Source organism: Lepisosteus platostomus, chromosome 4 (assembly GCF_059453375.1).
Source record: "Lepisosteus platostomus isolate fLepPlt1 chromosome 4, fLepPlt1.hap1, whole genome shotgun sequence".
Classification (NCBI taxonomy): domain Eukaryota; kingdom Metazoa; phylum Chordata; class Actinopteri; order Semionotiformes; family Lepisosteidae; genus Lepisosteus; species Lepisosteus platostomus.
In genome coordinates this window covers 11616363-11632384 of record NC_142614.1, presented here as the reverse complement: position 1 = coordinate 11632384, position 16022 = coordinate 11616363, and the positions used below count along the sequence as shown (strand labels likewise).

At 41.0% G+C, this 16022-nt stretch overlaps 1 protein-coding gene across 2 annotated transcripts in view; it reads right to left on the bottom strand.

Moving 5' to 3' along the window:
- Positions 1–3194: 3194 nt before the first annotated feature.
- chrnb1 (cholinergic receptor, nicotinic, beta 1 (muscle)) overlaps positions 3195–16022 on the bottom strand; it is a 34331-nt gene continuing 21503 nt past the window's right edge. For both annotated transcript variants that reach the window (XM_088628450.1, XM_088628451.1), the window contains exons 6-11: positions 15525–15669; positions 14671–14856; positions 13065–13288; positions 10741–10913; positions 6772–6919; positions 3195–5959 (exon numbers count right to left, since the gene is read on the bottom strand). In XM_088628450.1, the coding sequence (XP_088484576.1) occupies positions 5807–5959; positions 6772–6919; positions 10741–10913; positions 13065–13288; positions 14671–14856; positions 15525–15669 (1029 nt within the window). In that variant the 3' untranslated portion in view covers positions 3195–5806. The remainder of the gene's footprint in view (positions 5960–6771; positions 6920–10740; positions 10914–13064; positions 13289–14670; positions 14857–15524; positions 15670–16022) is intronic.

The window sequence follows — 16022 nt, the reverse complement described above, 5'->3', positions numbered from 1 at the left end:
ACACTCGGAAAGATCAGGGACTTCAGAAGGAAATTCCTGCAGCTGGGGGTAGGGTGACCAACTGGACCCTGGATTAATCCCATTACAAACACTGAGGCACATGAGCCTTTTCACATTGCATCAGAGCAAGAACTAACATCCATTACTGAACATTGATTGCAGTTTCACACTCATTTGGTGTCAGCATAAACTATCAAGATTTTTTTTTGCTTTAAAATTTTTCACCTAAAACATACACCCCTGGTTGCAATCAGAATCTATCACTCAAAAAAAGCTGCAATTCATTGCTATGATCTTAATAATGTAAGAATTTATTTCTTAAAGCATCCCCAAGGAGCTGGCTCCAGACTCCCACAATCCTCTGGGTAAAATACAATCTCTCTTCAGCCCCGACATTTGTGCCCGGGGTCCTTACCTCACAGATGATCTTGAAGAGGTACCCTGATTTACTTGCTCAAGGCTTTTCATGCTTTTTAACAGCTGAATGAAGTCTCAGCATCATCTTCTCTGCAAAGGAAGCCCAATAGAGATGGTGGAATACATTTCATGCTCTTTTGTACACTTTTCAGGATCAAACAGGTTCCTAGGTTCCTTCTGAATATTTTTCTCCACCACAGATTTTAACTTTTTGACCGAAACCCTATGCTTTCAATTTAGGAAAAGATTCTCGGCCTCCTTTCTCCTGGTGAATTGACATGAATTTACTGCTATTTATTTAGTTTCATTTTCTCATCCACATAGAGCAAGACGGGCCTGCGTGTCTTAGGGCTGTCATTTAAACCTGACTCTGAATGAACTAAACCAGTCTAAACCAGACGTAATTAAACCAGTCTTCACTGGTCCGGTTTAACAGCTTCTCCCAGCTGCTGTAAAGATTCCTTAAAATCCTTTAGATACACTGACTCTCAGGACCAGGACTGGACACTCCGGCACAGAGGGAACTCAAACACCTGCCTGTCATGCTGGCCAACAGCGTGATCATTCCAGTGTGCAGCAGTGGACAGGACTTTGAAGAAGGGAAATAAGGGAAGCCAGTACAGAGGCTCAATAGAAGTCATAGTCCTGAGTGAGCTAGTTTGAATTAAACAAAATGGTGGTTCTGAAATGTGGAGGCCTGTAACTTTCCCCGTCATTGTTTTGCACATTTAATTTGCATTGGTCGGAGGTTTTCAGTTGACTCTCCGTAGTGTTTTGAAGGTATTCAGTTTTTCTGGTGGATTTTGAATATATTCCTGCAACAGGTGGAATGCAAGGATTTGCTCTAGTGTCATTGCATTACATAATGTGGAAGTTGTATTGTTATCAATTTGCGTGGTTGGCACTTGTATATCAAAGCAGCTTTGGGCCAATGGCAGGCGACTGAACATCAGCCAGCTATGGATCACAGGACGGTTCCTCCGGAGCCGAGACAGGACACACAGAGTAGCGGAGACACCAAGCCCATCGCCCCAGACTAGTGCTGCCACCCAGTCTCCCAGCAGCAATCCTCCTGCATGTGACTCTGATGGGCTGGCATCTCCACTATGTGCCTGCTGATCCCAGCAGATGCTCAGATTAAAGGGGCTGGCATGTGAGTGTATGTATCCAATTTGCTGCACAATCCTGTTCCCTGGCTCACATAAGCATCAAAGGATCATCCAAACATTATACCCTATTGTGCTGCAATGACCCCCCTTGTAACCCAGCTCAGACCACTGGAGCTCCTCTTAAACGCTTTCAATTCATTGTGACCAGGACTTAGAACTTAATCACTAACCACTCCATATTTTTTATTAGTATTAACGCCATGCATAATTTACTTCCAGCCATCCATTTTCTAACCTCTTTATACAATTCAGGATTGCAGGGGAGCTGGAGGCTCAGCAGGCAACAGGCTCAAGGCAGGATACACAGAATGCCAGTCCATCACAGGGCACACAGACACACAAGCACTCACACCAGGGCCAATTTACCCAGAACCAAATTAACCCACCAGGTTGTTTTTGGACTGTGGGAGGAAACGGGAGGATCTGAATGAAACCCATGTAAACACAGGGGAACATACAAACTCCACACAGACAGCACCCCAGGTCTGGAATAAAACTCAGGGTCCCGGTTGCACTACTGTTCCACCCCTAGTTGGTACGCATTCCATCCGTTTTTGAATATTAAAACACATACTGCAATCCACATAATTAAACACATACATAAACACATAATTATGACACATAATGTACACTTGCCTTTTAAAATTTTGGAATTGACTAGCTTGAGCACTTGCATGGCTGTCTTCCTTACGAAAAGTGTGAAGAGAGATATTGTTCACATTAAAATTCAATTGTATATAATATAACTTAGTGCCTTGGGTCAGAGGTCCTGTTGTAGAAATAAAGTCCCAGATAAGAACCAGTGATCAGGACCACAGGATTTTAACTGTGTCAGAAAACTGCAATCACCTTTATTGAAATGAATACGACAGGTGGTATAAAAATAAAAATTGTTACATCACTCTTTATATTGGACTGAGGAAAGGGATTTTTAAAGGTCCATTGGCTACCCATTGAAAGGTTTTGGAGTTATTTAGACTATTATCCTGGTCCAATTAAGCCAATAATGATTCGCTTCAAATCATTATAAGCCCAGCTGAAAGCCGATTCGGGTCTTTATGAGCCCAGCTGGACTGAAAACCTGTAGAGACACTGGCCTCTAGGACCAAGATTGAGGATTTCTAGGATAAAGAAGTAAATTAACCTCTTTTATAAATGTTTAGCATGGCATGTCATAGTAAAAAGCACAGCTATATCACTTTGGAATGGACAGCCTGACACCTTGTAAAATAAAGCTAAAGATAAATACTGTGCAGACTTGCTATACTGTATTAAAACCTAAGTGGAAATACTGTGAAGTTTCCCATAAATAAAGCTTAAGGACATGGTTCAGTAATAGTCACGCACCATGAAACATTAGGATTGTAAAGAAGTCCTATAAAGGAAACCAATGAAGGCTTGCACCTTTGCTAATGTCATTGAACTGAATGTCACTGCTTCGTCTCTGAGCCCAGGAAACAGGAAATGCTGATCAGGCGTTCAGTAGTCCTCCTACTAACTGAATTGGGCACAAAGCTGCAGTTCTAGAGATTAACAGAAGATAAACACCAATTTTGAACATCTAAATAACAGTCAAAGAAACATTGAAAACAATTAAGAAATAAAAAATGCATGAGAAACATTTTATTATTATTATTGCACATGTTGCAAATGAAAGCACCACTGCTTTACAGAGCAAAAGTATAACAAGTTGCACATTAATTTCTTTCTGCTTCAGGGCAGTTTCAAGACTGTGTCCCTTTCCCCCCTTTCAGGGTCAATAAGGACAGCATGCAGATTAGGGCCATGCACATAAAAAGTTATAAAAACAAAAACAATGATCTCACACGTGATGCCTAAAAGAAAAAAAAATACAACCTAAGAAATCCAATTTATAGGTTTAAAAATAACTACAACACACATTACCCATTCTGCTTATTAACTCTGATAGTTACTGTGCTTGGTATTTCGCATGCCGGCTATATACAGTACATTAGAAAACACTGCTTAAGGCTTGCTGGAAACTCCTATATGAAATATTTCCTGGTATGGCTTTCCAGCAGTAGCTGTAATGTAATCTTCTGCCTTAGTTTCTACTTTGATTGCCACATTTCCAAATGTTGCATTCCTGGCGCTTGAGTTTTGATGATTTACGGATATGTAAATATCATTTTGTCTTAAATAAACTGTGCAGTAACTCCATGGACACAAGTGAAAATAAAGGGCATTTGGAATTGAAAACACTAAACTCATGATGTCTAGAGCAAATTAGGAAGCCCCAAGAACAGTGCCACTGCCCTGAACATGGCTTTGCCTGGTCTGTATGAGAATGGGAGACCTCGAAGCTGCCACTGTACCGCATGTCACCCAGGTGGGAAGTGGATGAAATGTTCCCATACTATATTTAGAGTACTTTGGGATGAAAAATGATCTGTTTGTACAGTTAATTACTTAAAAGATCAATCGACTCTTTGGGATCCTTCAAGAAACATCTGAACGATATACTCTGGACTATTTAGCGACAAACAAGCAAAGGAAGGTGGGTCATATGAAGCTTCACAAATACCAATATCTTTCACCAAAAGCCCACTAGACAAAAAGGTTTGGAGAGGATCCCAGGCCTGATAGCATCTTATACCAAAACCTTGTTAGAATTGCTCTCAAATGCTACCATACAGGGGCAGTCTGGAGAACACATCAGATGTGCTGATAGCCAGAAGTGTGAATATTGTAGTACCAACATTTATTTCTAGAGCACCTTTTGATAACAACTAACTTCAAGCCCTTTTGCAAAGTGCTATAAGAAAAGTCACAAGCTGGAATATAAAAACAGGGTGGATTCTCTGACATGCCAGAGGAGAGTTCTCAAAAATACCTTTTCAATAAAAGATCTTGCACTCACAGCTCTATTGCAGTCTATGATGGACCGAACAATTTTAAGCCCCTCTCAGATCACTGCATTGTTTTGGGACCAGAGACGTGTTTGTGAGCTTGAAAACTGATGACAATACAAACTGCTCTTCAGCCTGGAAGCCTTGAGCTGGTCTTATTGAAGATTTTATGATTACTGTTCTCCTGACAGGGTTTGTACTCTACTCACAGTACATGATACATAAGCTCCAATTAAAACTGTATTTTGGACCCACTGGAACAGAGCTAATGGAGGTCAAGAGAAGAGTCAGGAAACGCCGAGAGCTGAGACACAGACACAGTTGGAGAAATTAATTGAAATCCACCATCTGGACTTATTAAAGCATTTCCTAAGAGCCATTATATAACTATTTAGAGTGGCCATATGGTACCATGGTTAGCAATGTGTCCCAGTTTCACCACTTAGTACTGTTCATTCATGGTGTATATTGGTGCATAGAATTCTTTCTTTATTTTCTTTCTTTATAAGTTTTTAGGGTTGTTAAATTGAATACTTTTCGACAACCATAATCAGCTTTCTCAAATGCACTGATGTCTTTCCTTAAGAACGTTATAAGACTTCTCAGAAACACAGGCCTAGTTTTGAATGAGTAGATGGTAAGGGTAAATTGAGAGCTGTCTCTAGCTGCAGAGGACGCTGGCCTGTTTAGAGATTTGGAAGAGCCAGAAAACATTTTCAGGAGAGAACGTGGCTGCTTTCTCATAGCACAAAACCCACCACTTGTTAATGTTTCTACAGGTACATGACTTAAGAGGTGGCGTAGGAAGTTTAGGACTATATTGCACCACATGGTACAAGTGAAACATGTAGGAGAAATGAGCAGCTCTGGGGTCAAAACATTAGGTAGAGAGAGTTAGTACATTATTAAATATAGGCCTCATTCCTTTACCCACCTTATGAAATACAGCCTTAACAGTAATTCAGGTAAAAAAATGCATACAAGCTGGAGAACAGTTTATTTTGTAGCTATTGTGCTGTGGTAGCTCCAATGAATTGTAAAGTTTTTTGGTTTGGATGCAATTTGTTGGGTGAAGACTTGAGGGTGAAAGACCATTAAGCCACCTCTACAATAGCTGTGGTTAATAAAGTGTTTCCTTTCTCCTGTGTCTTGAGGGTTATCTTTCCCACTACAAGGCAATTCTGTGTTTTACACACAGGCACAGTGTCGAAGATTACTGAGGTGTATACATCTGTGTGATTTAAGAACTCTTCAGGAAAGTGTGATGATACAGCAGTCCAGAGGTGATTTAGACTCTATGTCTCTGGGGGATGTCTGGTTCTCAGGAGTCTTTTATGGAGTTTCAGGAGCTCAAGGATAGGGATTCATAAAGGGATCCTGAGGTGTGTCATTGAAACTGGCATCCATGAAGATGGCCAGGGTGCCCACAGTGGTGAAGATGACGAAGATCCAGAGGAAGAGGCGGTCTACCACCATTGCCACGTACTGCCAGTCCTCTTTCAGCTAGAGCACAGCCAGGTCAAAGAAAAGACAGAGAGAGAGGAGTGTAAGGGAAGAGAGGAATACAGAGACATAGAGAGAGAGGAGCAGAGGGGAAGAGAGGAATAGAGACGCAGAGAGAGAGGAGCAGAGGGGAGAAGAGAGGAATATAGAGACACAGAGAAAGAAGAGTAGAGGGGGATAGAGAAATACAGAGAGAGAGGAGAATACAGACAGAGGAGCAGGGAAACACAGAGACACAAAGGAGCAGAAGGGAGCAGAGCCGAGGAGGCATACAGAGACAGGAAAGGACATACAGGGAGAAAGAGAAGGACAGTGAATGAGTGGCAGAGGGCAGTAAATGAGAAAGAAAACATAGAGATAAACATCAGGGAAAGCAGGAAAGAGAATGAGATAAGGAGAGAGAGAAGCCAGGAGATTTAAAGGTGGTGGAACAGCAGAAAAAGGATAAAGGGGAAAAACAGAAAGAGTAGGGGTTAGAGTCAGATAGTGGCCCAGGAAACACAACTATAAACATGAGGTGATGGCCCCTAAATTTTGAGCATGTGCATTTTCCACATCAGTCATGCAACTGTTGCACAGCAAGCATTTACAGAAACAAAAGGAGATGCCAATCCAACAAATAAAAAAAAGAAGGTTAACAAAATGAAAGTCCAGAATTACAAGATGTACACATTTATTTTGGCTGAACATTGACTGCTGTTGTACATACAGTACTTAGGGAGGAGATACAATGAGAAAAGACAATGAGATTCCCTTTGGACAGGCCAAGCTTGCCAGCTCTGCCAGGGAGTCTGGGGGATGGTATTCCTTACCGCCTCGTAGTCTTTCTCAGCCTGGAGAGTCTCTGCAATGTAGGTGACAGCATCAATGGCTGACTTCAGGTCTGGAGGCAGAGTGAGGTAGTGGCTGGGTCCATTGATGAATTTCCGCAAATCCACAGTCAAGCTCTCTGGCTGGAATCTGAGAGAAGAGACAGGTGGGAAATAAAGAGCTTAATCATGGAAAGCATTGGGACATGATTGTAATTTGGGGATTTGGGACTGAGTGTAGTTTGATAAACAGCTTTAATATCCAGTGAGGGAAAGTGGTCAAGCCCTGTGTTTTAGAATAACTTTGTGTTACAGATGAGTGCAATTTACAGTGTAGTTTTCTGTGGTAATTCAAGCTGAAGTGCACTTGCAGAGAGTTTGGGAATTTTTTAAAAACTTTTCAAAACACTTTGTTTTTTTAATCAAAGAAGTATAATCTCAAGAATGAAACCAACAGAGAATCTTTCATTTATTAACCAGGGTGAGGATAGCAAATTACAATAAAATAGCACCAAATGGAAACAGCATCTGCAACAACCTCTACAACGAATAGCAGAAGAACAGAGGTTACACACAATAAATAACTGAGAAAACATGCTGAAAGGAAATACAATTGAATAAATCCATCCATTTTCAGAATGTTTCTTATTCCTGGAAAGAGCTGCGAAAGCCAAGAGCCTATCTAGGAAGAACAGAGTTCAAAGCAGGACTACACACTGGATGGGACACCCTGCGGGGAACATGCAAACTCCACACAAGAGGTGCTTCAGTCTGGAAACAAACCCAGGAACAAAGACCTGTGACCCAGCAAATACAAAGTCACTATAGTACCCATTTTGAATAAATGGGGTGTTTAAATAAAATTTAATTTAAATACATATAAACTGACTCCTAAATAGAGAAGCTAATGGAGACAGGAAGGGGATAACATCTGGGTGACATGTAAGTAGTAGCAGAAGAAGACTGTAGGTTTACTTTAATGACAGTGGCGTTCTGCTCTGCTGCCTCCTGGATTTATTCTGGTTTCATTGCTACCACCAGGGGGAAGCATGTCACTGCTTTTCACTTGGTTTGGAATCCATGGGATTTATCCAATTGCAAAGACAGGATAAAACCTTCCTTAGCTAATAGCAACACAGACTCTAAACAATAATGCTTCATGTACCACTTTATCATGTTTTTATTCTGTAAAGAATGTGAGAGTTCACACTTCTGGGTAATTTGAGTTCAAGATGGGATGAAATTAACCCCCGCCACTGTTAATTACAAAATTTGAATCCAGTGCTTGATAATAGCTTGTGTGTTCCACAGGCATAAAAACATTTGCTCAATGCAAACATAGCTACAGGACAAATGAAAGCAGTCACTCTCAGGGTAACTTGACAGTAGTCAAGTTCAGGGTCGCAGGGGGGCTGGAGCCTATTCCTACAATTAACGGGAGTGAGGAAAAGTTCACCCTGGATGGGACGCCAGTCCATCTCAGGGCAAACTCACAGAGACAGGCTCGCACACTCATGCCAGGGCCAACTTAACCAGAAGCAAATTAACCAGCATGTTTTGGACTGTGGAAGGAAACGAGCACCTGGAGGAAACCCACACCAACCTGGGAAGAACATGCAAACGCCACGCAGACAGCACCCCAGGTCAAGAGCTTGAACCCAGGGGCCAGTGCGGTGAGGAGAAATGCTATCCACTGTACCACAGTTCTAACTATGGCAAAATCAATTGGGCATATCACCACACTTGAAAAACCAGCACAGGCCTTAACCTACAAGAACAAACTGCCAGACTATCATTCTAATTATCTGAAAGAATTTTCCCCACTGGCAGTGATTAATACTGTTTGAAGCGTTATCTTGGGATTACCCTTAAGAAGGCTCCATGTTGTTGTAAATGATATCTGACACCTGATGTGAATTAAAAGGATTATTAGAAATCCTCTCAAATTAAAGTCTGCCTCATCTTATGAGACTCCTATAGAGACAAGAATAATTTATTTGAAGGCATAAGAACCTCCCTTATTTATCTTTTTCTTTTGACATGAGGTATCAAAAAAGAAGAAGCCATTTAACTCCTAATTGGTAGCTTGCTGCTAGTCATTCAAGGTTTTAGCAAACAACATGATGGGTCACCTGGCATCCTCTCATCTGTTTTGTTTCTGATAGTGAATGCTGCTCTGCTTGAAGAGAGGCTGTTCTAAATCAGCCAGACATCACACTAATTTCATTGAAGGTGATATAAATATTCTCTGCTCATTACTTCTTGCATTTCCACCTGACATTCAATACTCAAAGAAGGAGAGATGGAATTTTCTTTCTGCACATATAGATTAGGCAAGTGTAGGGTTAGGGTTACAAGAATACTCAAGTTGTGACTCCAGTTATACATCTAGTTGCTAACTAAAAGGCAAAATGAAGACAGTTTACACAGTTGAACAGTTTTTTTTACAACTTTTCATCTGACTCAGTTTTGGAATACAACTATTGAATGGAGCAATACACAATATAAGGAAACAAAACTCTCCGAAACAAAACGTTGAAGTTAGGAGCAAATTACCACTTGTCCTAATATCCACTTGGGACCCAAAATCCAGCACTGAGTGTAAAAAGTGTCTAAGAAGTGTGGGAATGCTAACCCTAACCCTAGCTGGGGTTTCAATAGAGCAATTCTGCAATGAGTCTCTAAACCCCTTAGGCAATCCCATTTGAAAGTGTTCCTCAATCCACAAGTTAGGAGTCTTCAACAATCAAAATAATTGAAAAAAGCTCTTTAACACGCATCTACTTCAATAATAAATCTTCTTTAGGTAAATGGTCACTATAATTTTTTCCTTGCTGAATTGTCCTTGTAAATTGTTAGAAAAAGGAAATTATTTAAAGTAACTTCTGCAGTCTCAAGCTGTGTTTTCCTTTGCCGTTCTTTAAATATTTATGAACAACGTTCCTGCATTTTAAATTAGAAACCTGTGCAGTAAATGAAATGACTGTAGCCCAATCGTTCACATCAGTTTGCCTCAAATAGCTCGAGTTCTGGGCCTTTCTGACTCGTGAACAATTCGGCTGCTGTTTCAGTGCTAGATTTTGACATTAATGATCGATCTGAGATTTTTCCTAGTTAATCCTACTAAGATGCTTCAGCAGAATGGGAAAAACCCATGCTTATCAGATGGAAGAAAATATTGTAATATCATTGGCTTTCTTTTAACTTCCAAAGTCTTGCCACCACACTAGATAAGATTATATGTTCAATTAGATTGTTTGCGATAAATAATTATTATTTCACCAACATAAGATGATCAATAAAAAAAATATATATGATAAGACTGGCATCCAGTCATGTCTGCTTACATCTTATCATCTGTTTTTCTTAAGGTAAAAGCAATACCAACCACTGCGCCACCATGCCACTGTAATGTCAATAATGATGATAGAAATGTTATTTTATGTATATTATTTCCTTGTTGTTATTTTTATATTTCAGAAGATCCCTTTGAGGCAGTGATTAGGTCTCTTTATGTTTAAATCAAAGGTGTTAAAATGGGAGTGAGACACTCCATTGAGCTTATTTCTCTCATATTCATCTGAATTGGTTGAGCAGGCTTTAATATCCATCAATTTTCTAACTGCTTCTTCCAATTCAGGGTTGTGGGGGAGCCAGAGCCTGTTCTGACATGCAACAGGCACAAGGCAGGGTACACTCTGGTTGGGACACCAATGCAGACGCAGACACAGACAGACGCACATGCACATGAACCAGGGCCAGTTTTCCCAGGAGCCAAATAACCTGTTAGCATGACTCTGGACTGTGGGAGCAAACCAGAGCACTCAGAAGAAATCCACACCCACATGGGGAGAACATACACACCCCTTTCTCTTCGTTTTAATTTTTCCTCCTTTCTACAGGTGAGATTTCCCACAGTGCAAATACTTGGTTGTGCCCTTTGTGCTTGTCCAAACCTGGCTGAGCACTCACCGGTTGGGCTTGGGGAAAAGGAAGTTGGAGGTGGGCTTCCGGATGAAGTACTCGTCCGCTGCTCGGCTTACAGACACCGGCACCTCCCTCTTGGGGGACAACTCCAGTGACAGTGGGGTCTCAGTTTTGGGGCGCAGCAGTCCAAGGTACTGAGGCAGGAGGTGGATGAAAATCTGAAAAAGAAAAGGAGTCTGCTAAGAGCTCAGTGGAATACAGTTAGGGTTTAGTTTTGATCACATGTCAATCCTGTGCTACTTTCATTGAGGTGTGATTTGATGATATTTCAGTCTTTACCTGCATGGAGCTTGTGTGTTCTCTCTGTGTTGTGTCCCCCACCTCAAGCACTTTGTTTGCCAAGATAGCTCCCCCACGACCCCAAATGGGATGAAGTGGTTGGAAAATAGATAGCTACCCACCAATTCACCCTGACACATTTTAACCAGAGACATCTCCTTCTTGGACTTCCTGATGCTACAGTATCTCAGTTCCAGAGCAGTGCTTGAACTTGACTCTGTTTGTGTTGGCAGAGGCTTTTATCTGTGTTGTTAGTTGTGTTAATCACAAAAAAGAAGAAGACAAAGGTAGCTGCAATCCTCTTATCTCACCATTGAAAGAGACAGAATGCTTCGCAGGGTGCCATGGGCAGCTTCACAGGGAGATAACAGACCAATCAATTCAAAAGTCCAAGCGAGACAGTCTGAGCAGGAATGTCTAGTCACTACAGTCACTCCACCTGTACTGAGTGATCTCAGCTCGTCTGCACAGAGCTGGAATGATCAAGTCCTGGGACCTCACTTGCTATCTCGTTTATCACAGTAGCCCGTCAATGATAAATGTTAATCAGCATAATGAAATTCCACATGTCATGTCGGTGCCTACTACATGCCACAAAAGAGATTTTTATACAGAAATGGCATTTACTGTTTTATTACACTCATGTCTGACATTAATTTGATGAGGAGGTTCATTTTAAGCTATATGATGAAGTCAGTTTACCATTTTATATTTTAAATTAAACCATAGAGGAAATACATGCTATTTTATTGTCCTTAATACAGACAATTCCATTTCAATTTACAAGGTGCTTTGCAACTCCTAGAAACTGAATGCAATATATTTCCAAACCAAATGGCAATTTAGTTTGAGTAAAATAAAGTGCAAACCAATTCCTCAAGGTTCATTTTGTTATATTTGCTCATTCATTTCCACTTTAAATGGATATTAACTAGATATTTTACTTAGTCCTGAGTCCACACAATCCCAATGTCAGTGTAATACTGTAGAATAGATAATGCTGAATGGCTATTTTCTTAAGTTGAGGGTATTGGATGTATGAAGATGAGAATTAGAGAGCTTTAAAATGTGTTGTTAAAAGATGTTGCATGTTGACATTGCAAAGCCAGAACTCAATTTGCCTATCAAAAGGGCAAATGGTTAATAAAATACCCTTTACCTCTTCAGCAAAGACATGTTATTAATTCTTTTGAGGGGTCGTTTCATTTTTTTCAAATAGAACACTAAAAATTAAAAACAAAACTTATCTGGTGATTGAAGCCATTGCCTCCTAAATTACTGTATCAGATTGGATAGTCTATTACCCAATTATTCCATACACTGTACAATTGAATATTCCACGACGCAAAGCAGGACCAGTAATATCAGTGAGTATAATCATAATTTCAATGTAAATCAGCTGCCAAGAGACTTAGAGCTACTAGCGATTAGAGGCATTTCTACTGGGTAAAGAAAACTTGCATAGAACAATGTAAAAACAATTGCAAGAAAAATACCATTTGCATTTAGGTTATTTCACATACTGTATATAAACATTTGTAGCTTAGAGCTTACACTAAAGCCTGGGATCAACAGGTTAATTAGATTAGAGTAATAATGAGTTTATAAGCTGCTGTGTTTTGTCTGCATTTATATAGTTTAGAATTCTACCTGCAGTATGGGTCTGCTAGAACATTTGATGAAGTCAACAGTGGAAACAAGAAGGAATCAAAGTGTGTTGGAAATGTAGGGACCCAGGATATAAAGGGGATCAAATCCATTCTTCAATCAATATGCCATGCTGAGATCTGAGTCATTAATATACGCTGGAAAACTAGAGACTACTGTCTTTACAGTATCCCATCAGACCATGGAAACCCTGGACTTTCTACACCTTTTCACACATGCAAATGACATCGGATTGTCTAATCAATCTGAGGATGTCAAACGGGGGTCTACTGAGGGAAACACACCATACCTTACAGCCTGGGAAGTGGGCACCCCCTGTCTGAACTTCTGCCACCTCTAATTCTAAACTAATACTGGCTCACCTTGCGGACCCACAGGGGCATGACGTGGGTGTTGGGGGAGCGGTGGTGCAGGTTGAGCACCACAACGCTGAGGATGACTGAGAAGGTCACCAGGATCATGGTGAACATCAGGTAGTTGACGATGATGGGCACCCCCAGAGAGGTCTCGGGCACCTTGTCCGCCAGCAGGAGCAAGAAGACCGTAAGAGTCAGCAGCACGTTGATGGACAGACCCATCTTCTCCCCTGGAGACAGACGGAAAGCAACACACCAAAAGAATATGCTTTTCAAAAAGGGTACCGTGTACCTTCATGTACTTTACCACCATGTGCCATCATTTTCTGTCCCTTTTGTGTCTAGATATTCATAAAATGGACACTCAACAACAGGTTACTTTGTTTCTGGATTCACACTGATTGTTTAGTATTTTACATCAAGTCATTGATGCTAAAAGAGATGGAAAGAAAGATTTTTAGAAATCTTATCTAGGCACTGCAGTCCCCCTGTGTCCCAAAAGTGATGCATTATGACTCATTCTGACTTCAGAGATGATAATCATTCAATTTTGTTTGCTTGGTTTCTAATCGCTTAATGTTGTAAAGATCTCATTCAGCTGTTTCTTGAGGGATATCAGGGGATAAAAGAACAAGGCAGGACAGTTTGTTCCAGTCCCTGACAAAGAGTGTAAATAAGTTCCTGCTGTTTTCAGTCCTAATTTTACCCATTCATTTCTACTGGTGCTCTCAGTTCCTTTTTTCACTGTTATAATCATTTCAGCCTCCGTATCTCTCACCTGCATCAGAACATTACAGTGCTGGGGCCTTGGGTTAGTTCCTGACCCGAGTGGAGTTTTGTATGTTCTCCCCGAGTTCACATCGGTTTCTTCCAGATACTCTAGTTTCCTCCCGCAATCCAAAGACATACTGGTAGGGTAATTGGCTTCTGGGATATCTGGCCCTGGTGTGAGTGTGTGTGTGTGTGTGTGTGTTTGTGTCCGTGTGTGTCCAGCGATGGACTGGCATCCTGTTCATTGTGTCCGCTGCCTTGCACCCAGTGTTTGCTGGGAGACAGGCTCCAGCTCCCCAGTGACCCTGAATTGGATAAAGCAGTTCAGAAACTGAACTTCAGGCTATGAGGCTGCAGTGCTAACCACTGCATCACTGTGCCCTTTATTGTTAACTGTTCAAATTAAATGACTAATTGAGATGATTAAGGTATCACAATGAAATGATTGTTTAATTAGTGGCTTTAGATCAGGCTTTATTGACCTCTTGGTGCTCGATGGCTGAAGTACAGTGAAAAAAAAGTCGTCAAATTAAAGCCCTGAACCTATTTATAGTAATACAAATAGAGCTCTGGTGCCAGAACCCTCTTTCACTTCTTCCTGAAATAAATCTTTTCTTCAAAATCTAACATTTGGTCTCTAAAGCATCATCTAGACAAGCTAAACAAGCTAAAAGTGTCTGTCCATTGGGAAAAGATTTTCATTTTCCATACGATGCCCTACATCAGGGACAAGAGTCACATGATTCCCCGGAAAAAGAAGGCTCTTTATCTCAGGGCTGTACGAGCTGCTTTTTGCAAGTTCTCTCTTTCAGACACAGGTGGTAGGAGTGCGAGAGAGTACCTGCGTCAGGAGGGAGGTAGAAGTTGAAAATGGCGATGATGGTGATGAGGATGCAAGGAATGACTATGTTGAGGACGTAGATGAGGGGCTTCCTCTCGATGATGAGGTAGAAGGTGATGTCTTCGTAGAGATCAGGCCCCACGTTCTTTCGGGAAGGCTTGTAACGGATCTGCCACTCTCCGTTCTCTGAGACCAAGAAGAAGGAAGACATGAGGATGGAGAATGAGAGGATGGCTATGGGGAAAACATATAAAACTGCCATGTATGTTTTGCCATGGATGCTCAAAATGTTCACAGTATTCATCTAATTTTCCCATGGGTATAACATTTAATGTCATGTTTTTAAAAAATATTCATATTCGTTTTAAGGGGTACTTCAGTAAACCTTTCTTAAGGACAGAGTTTAGAAAAAACGTGATTTAGGGTTGTGAACAAGACCCCCACTCATCTCTTACATGAGCACAGCGGCACCTTTCACTAGCCACTCAGTCCACAATTCCCACTTTTCCAGTTCTGTTATACAAATTTAACATGTGCTATTTTAGCTGACTAGCGTTTTCTTTTGCTTCTACTGTCCTGGTGCTTCACTGCTCTGGGATTCTTTAAGTCAAAGTCTGCTAACCAGTGCATATTAATGCACTGAACTCGAATAAATATTGAACCAGTTCATTTCGTAAGTCTCAAACACTCGTGAGTACATGTTATCATCGTCTGAGCCAGGTGCGCCTTTTGACTATGCTATAGTTAGTGGATGAGTCTAAATACTGCAGAAGTTACTCATACGAAAGTCCTAAGGATTAAAAAGAAACAATTCAGACTGAAAAGGTTTGGAGGCATATGGAGTGGTCCCCCACCGCTGAAACTCTCGTCCATGATGATCTCATGAATCTCTTTGCCCTCCTTGTCCAGCGCGTACTGCAGGTCGATCTCGGAGGCGTCGTAGGTGTAGGAGCGAAACACCATGGTGCAGTTCTGCCAGTCGAAGGGGAAGAATGTCACCTGCCGTGGGAAAGGGTCATTATTGATTCAAATATAGCACTGGGTGTATATGACACATATAAGCAAACAGGGTGCAAGATTGTGACACATTATCTTCTAATAGTGGACCGGTAGTAGAGTACAAGAGTAAAAGAGAATGGACTGTTTTGTTATTTGGAGTATGTAGTATTAATCGAGCAGATGATCTGGTCTTTGCCCATCGTTTATTCCTCCAGTAGTAATGCTATGTTCTGGTTTTCTATAGAGTACCATGATGTGTTTTTATTACATGTGATTCAGCAGTGAATTCTCCTAGATTGTACAAAATGCACTGAAAAGTACTGTACATGCCCAGAATTATATAGCAGATAAGA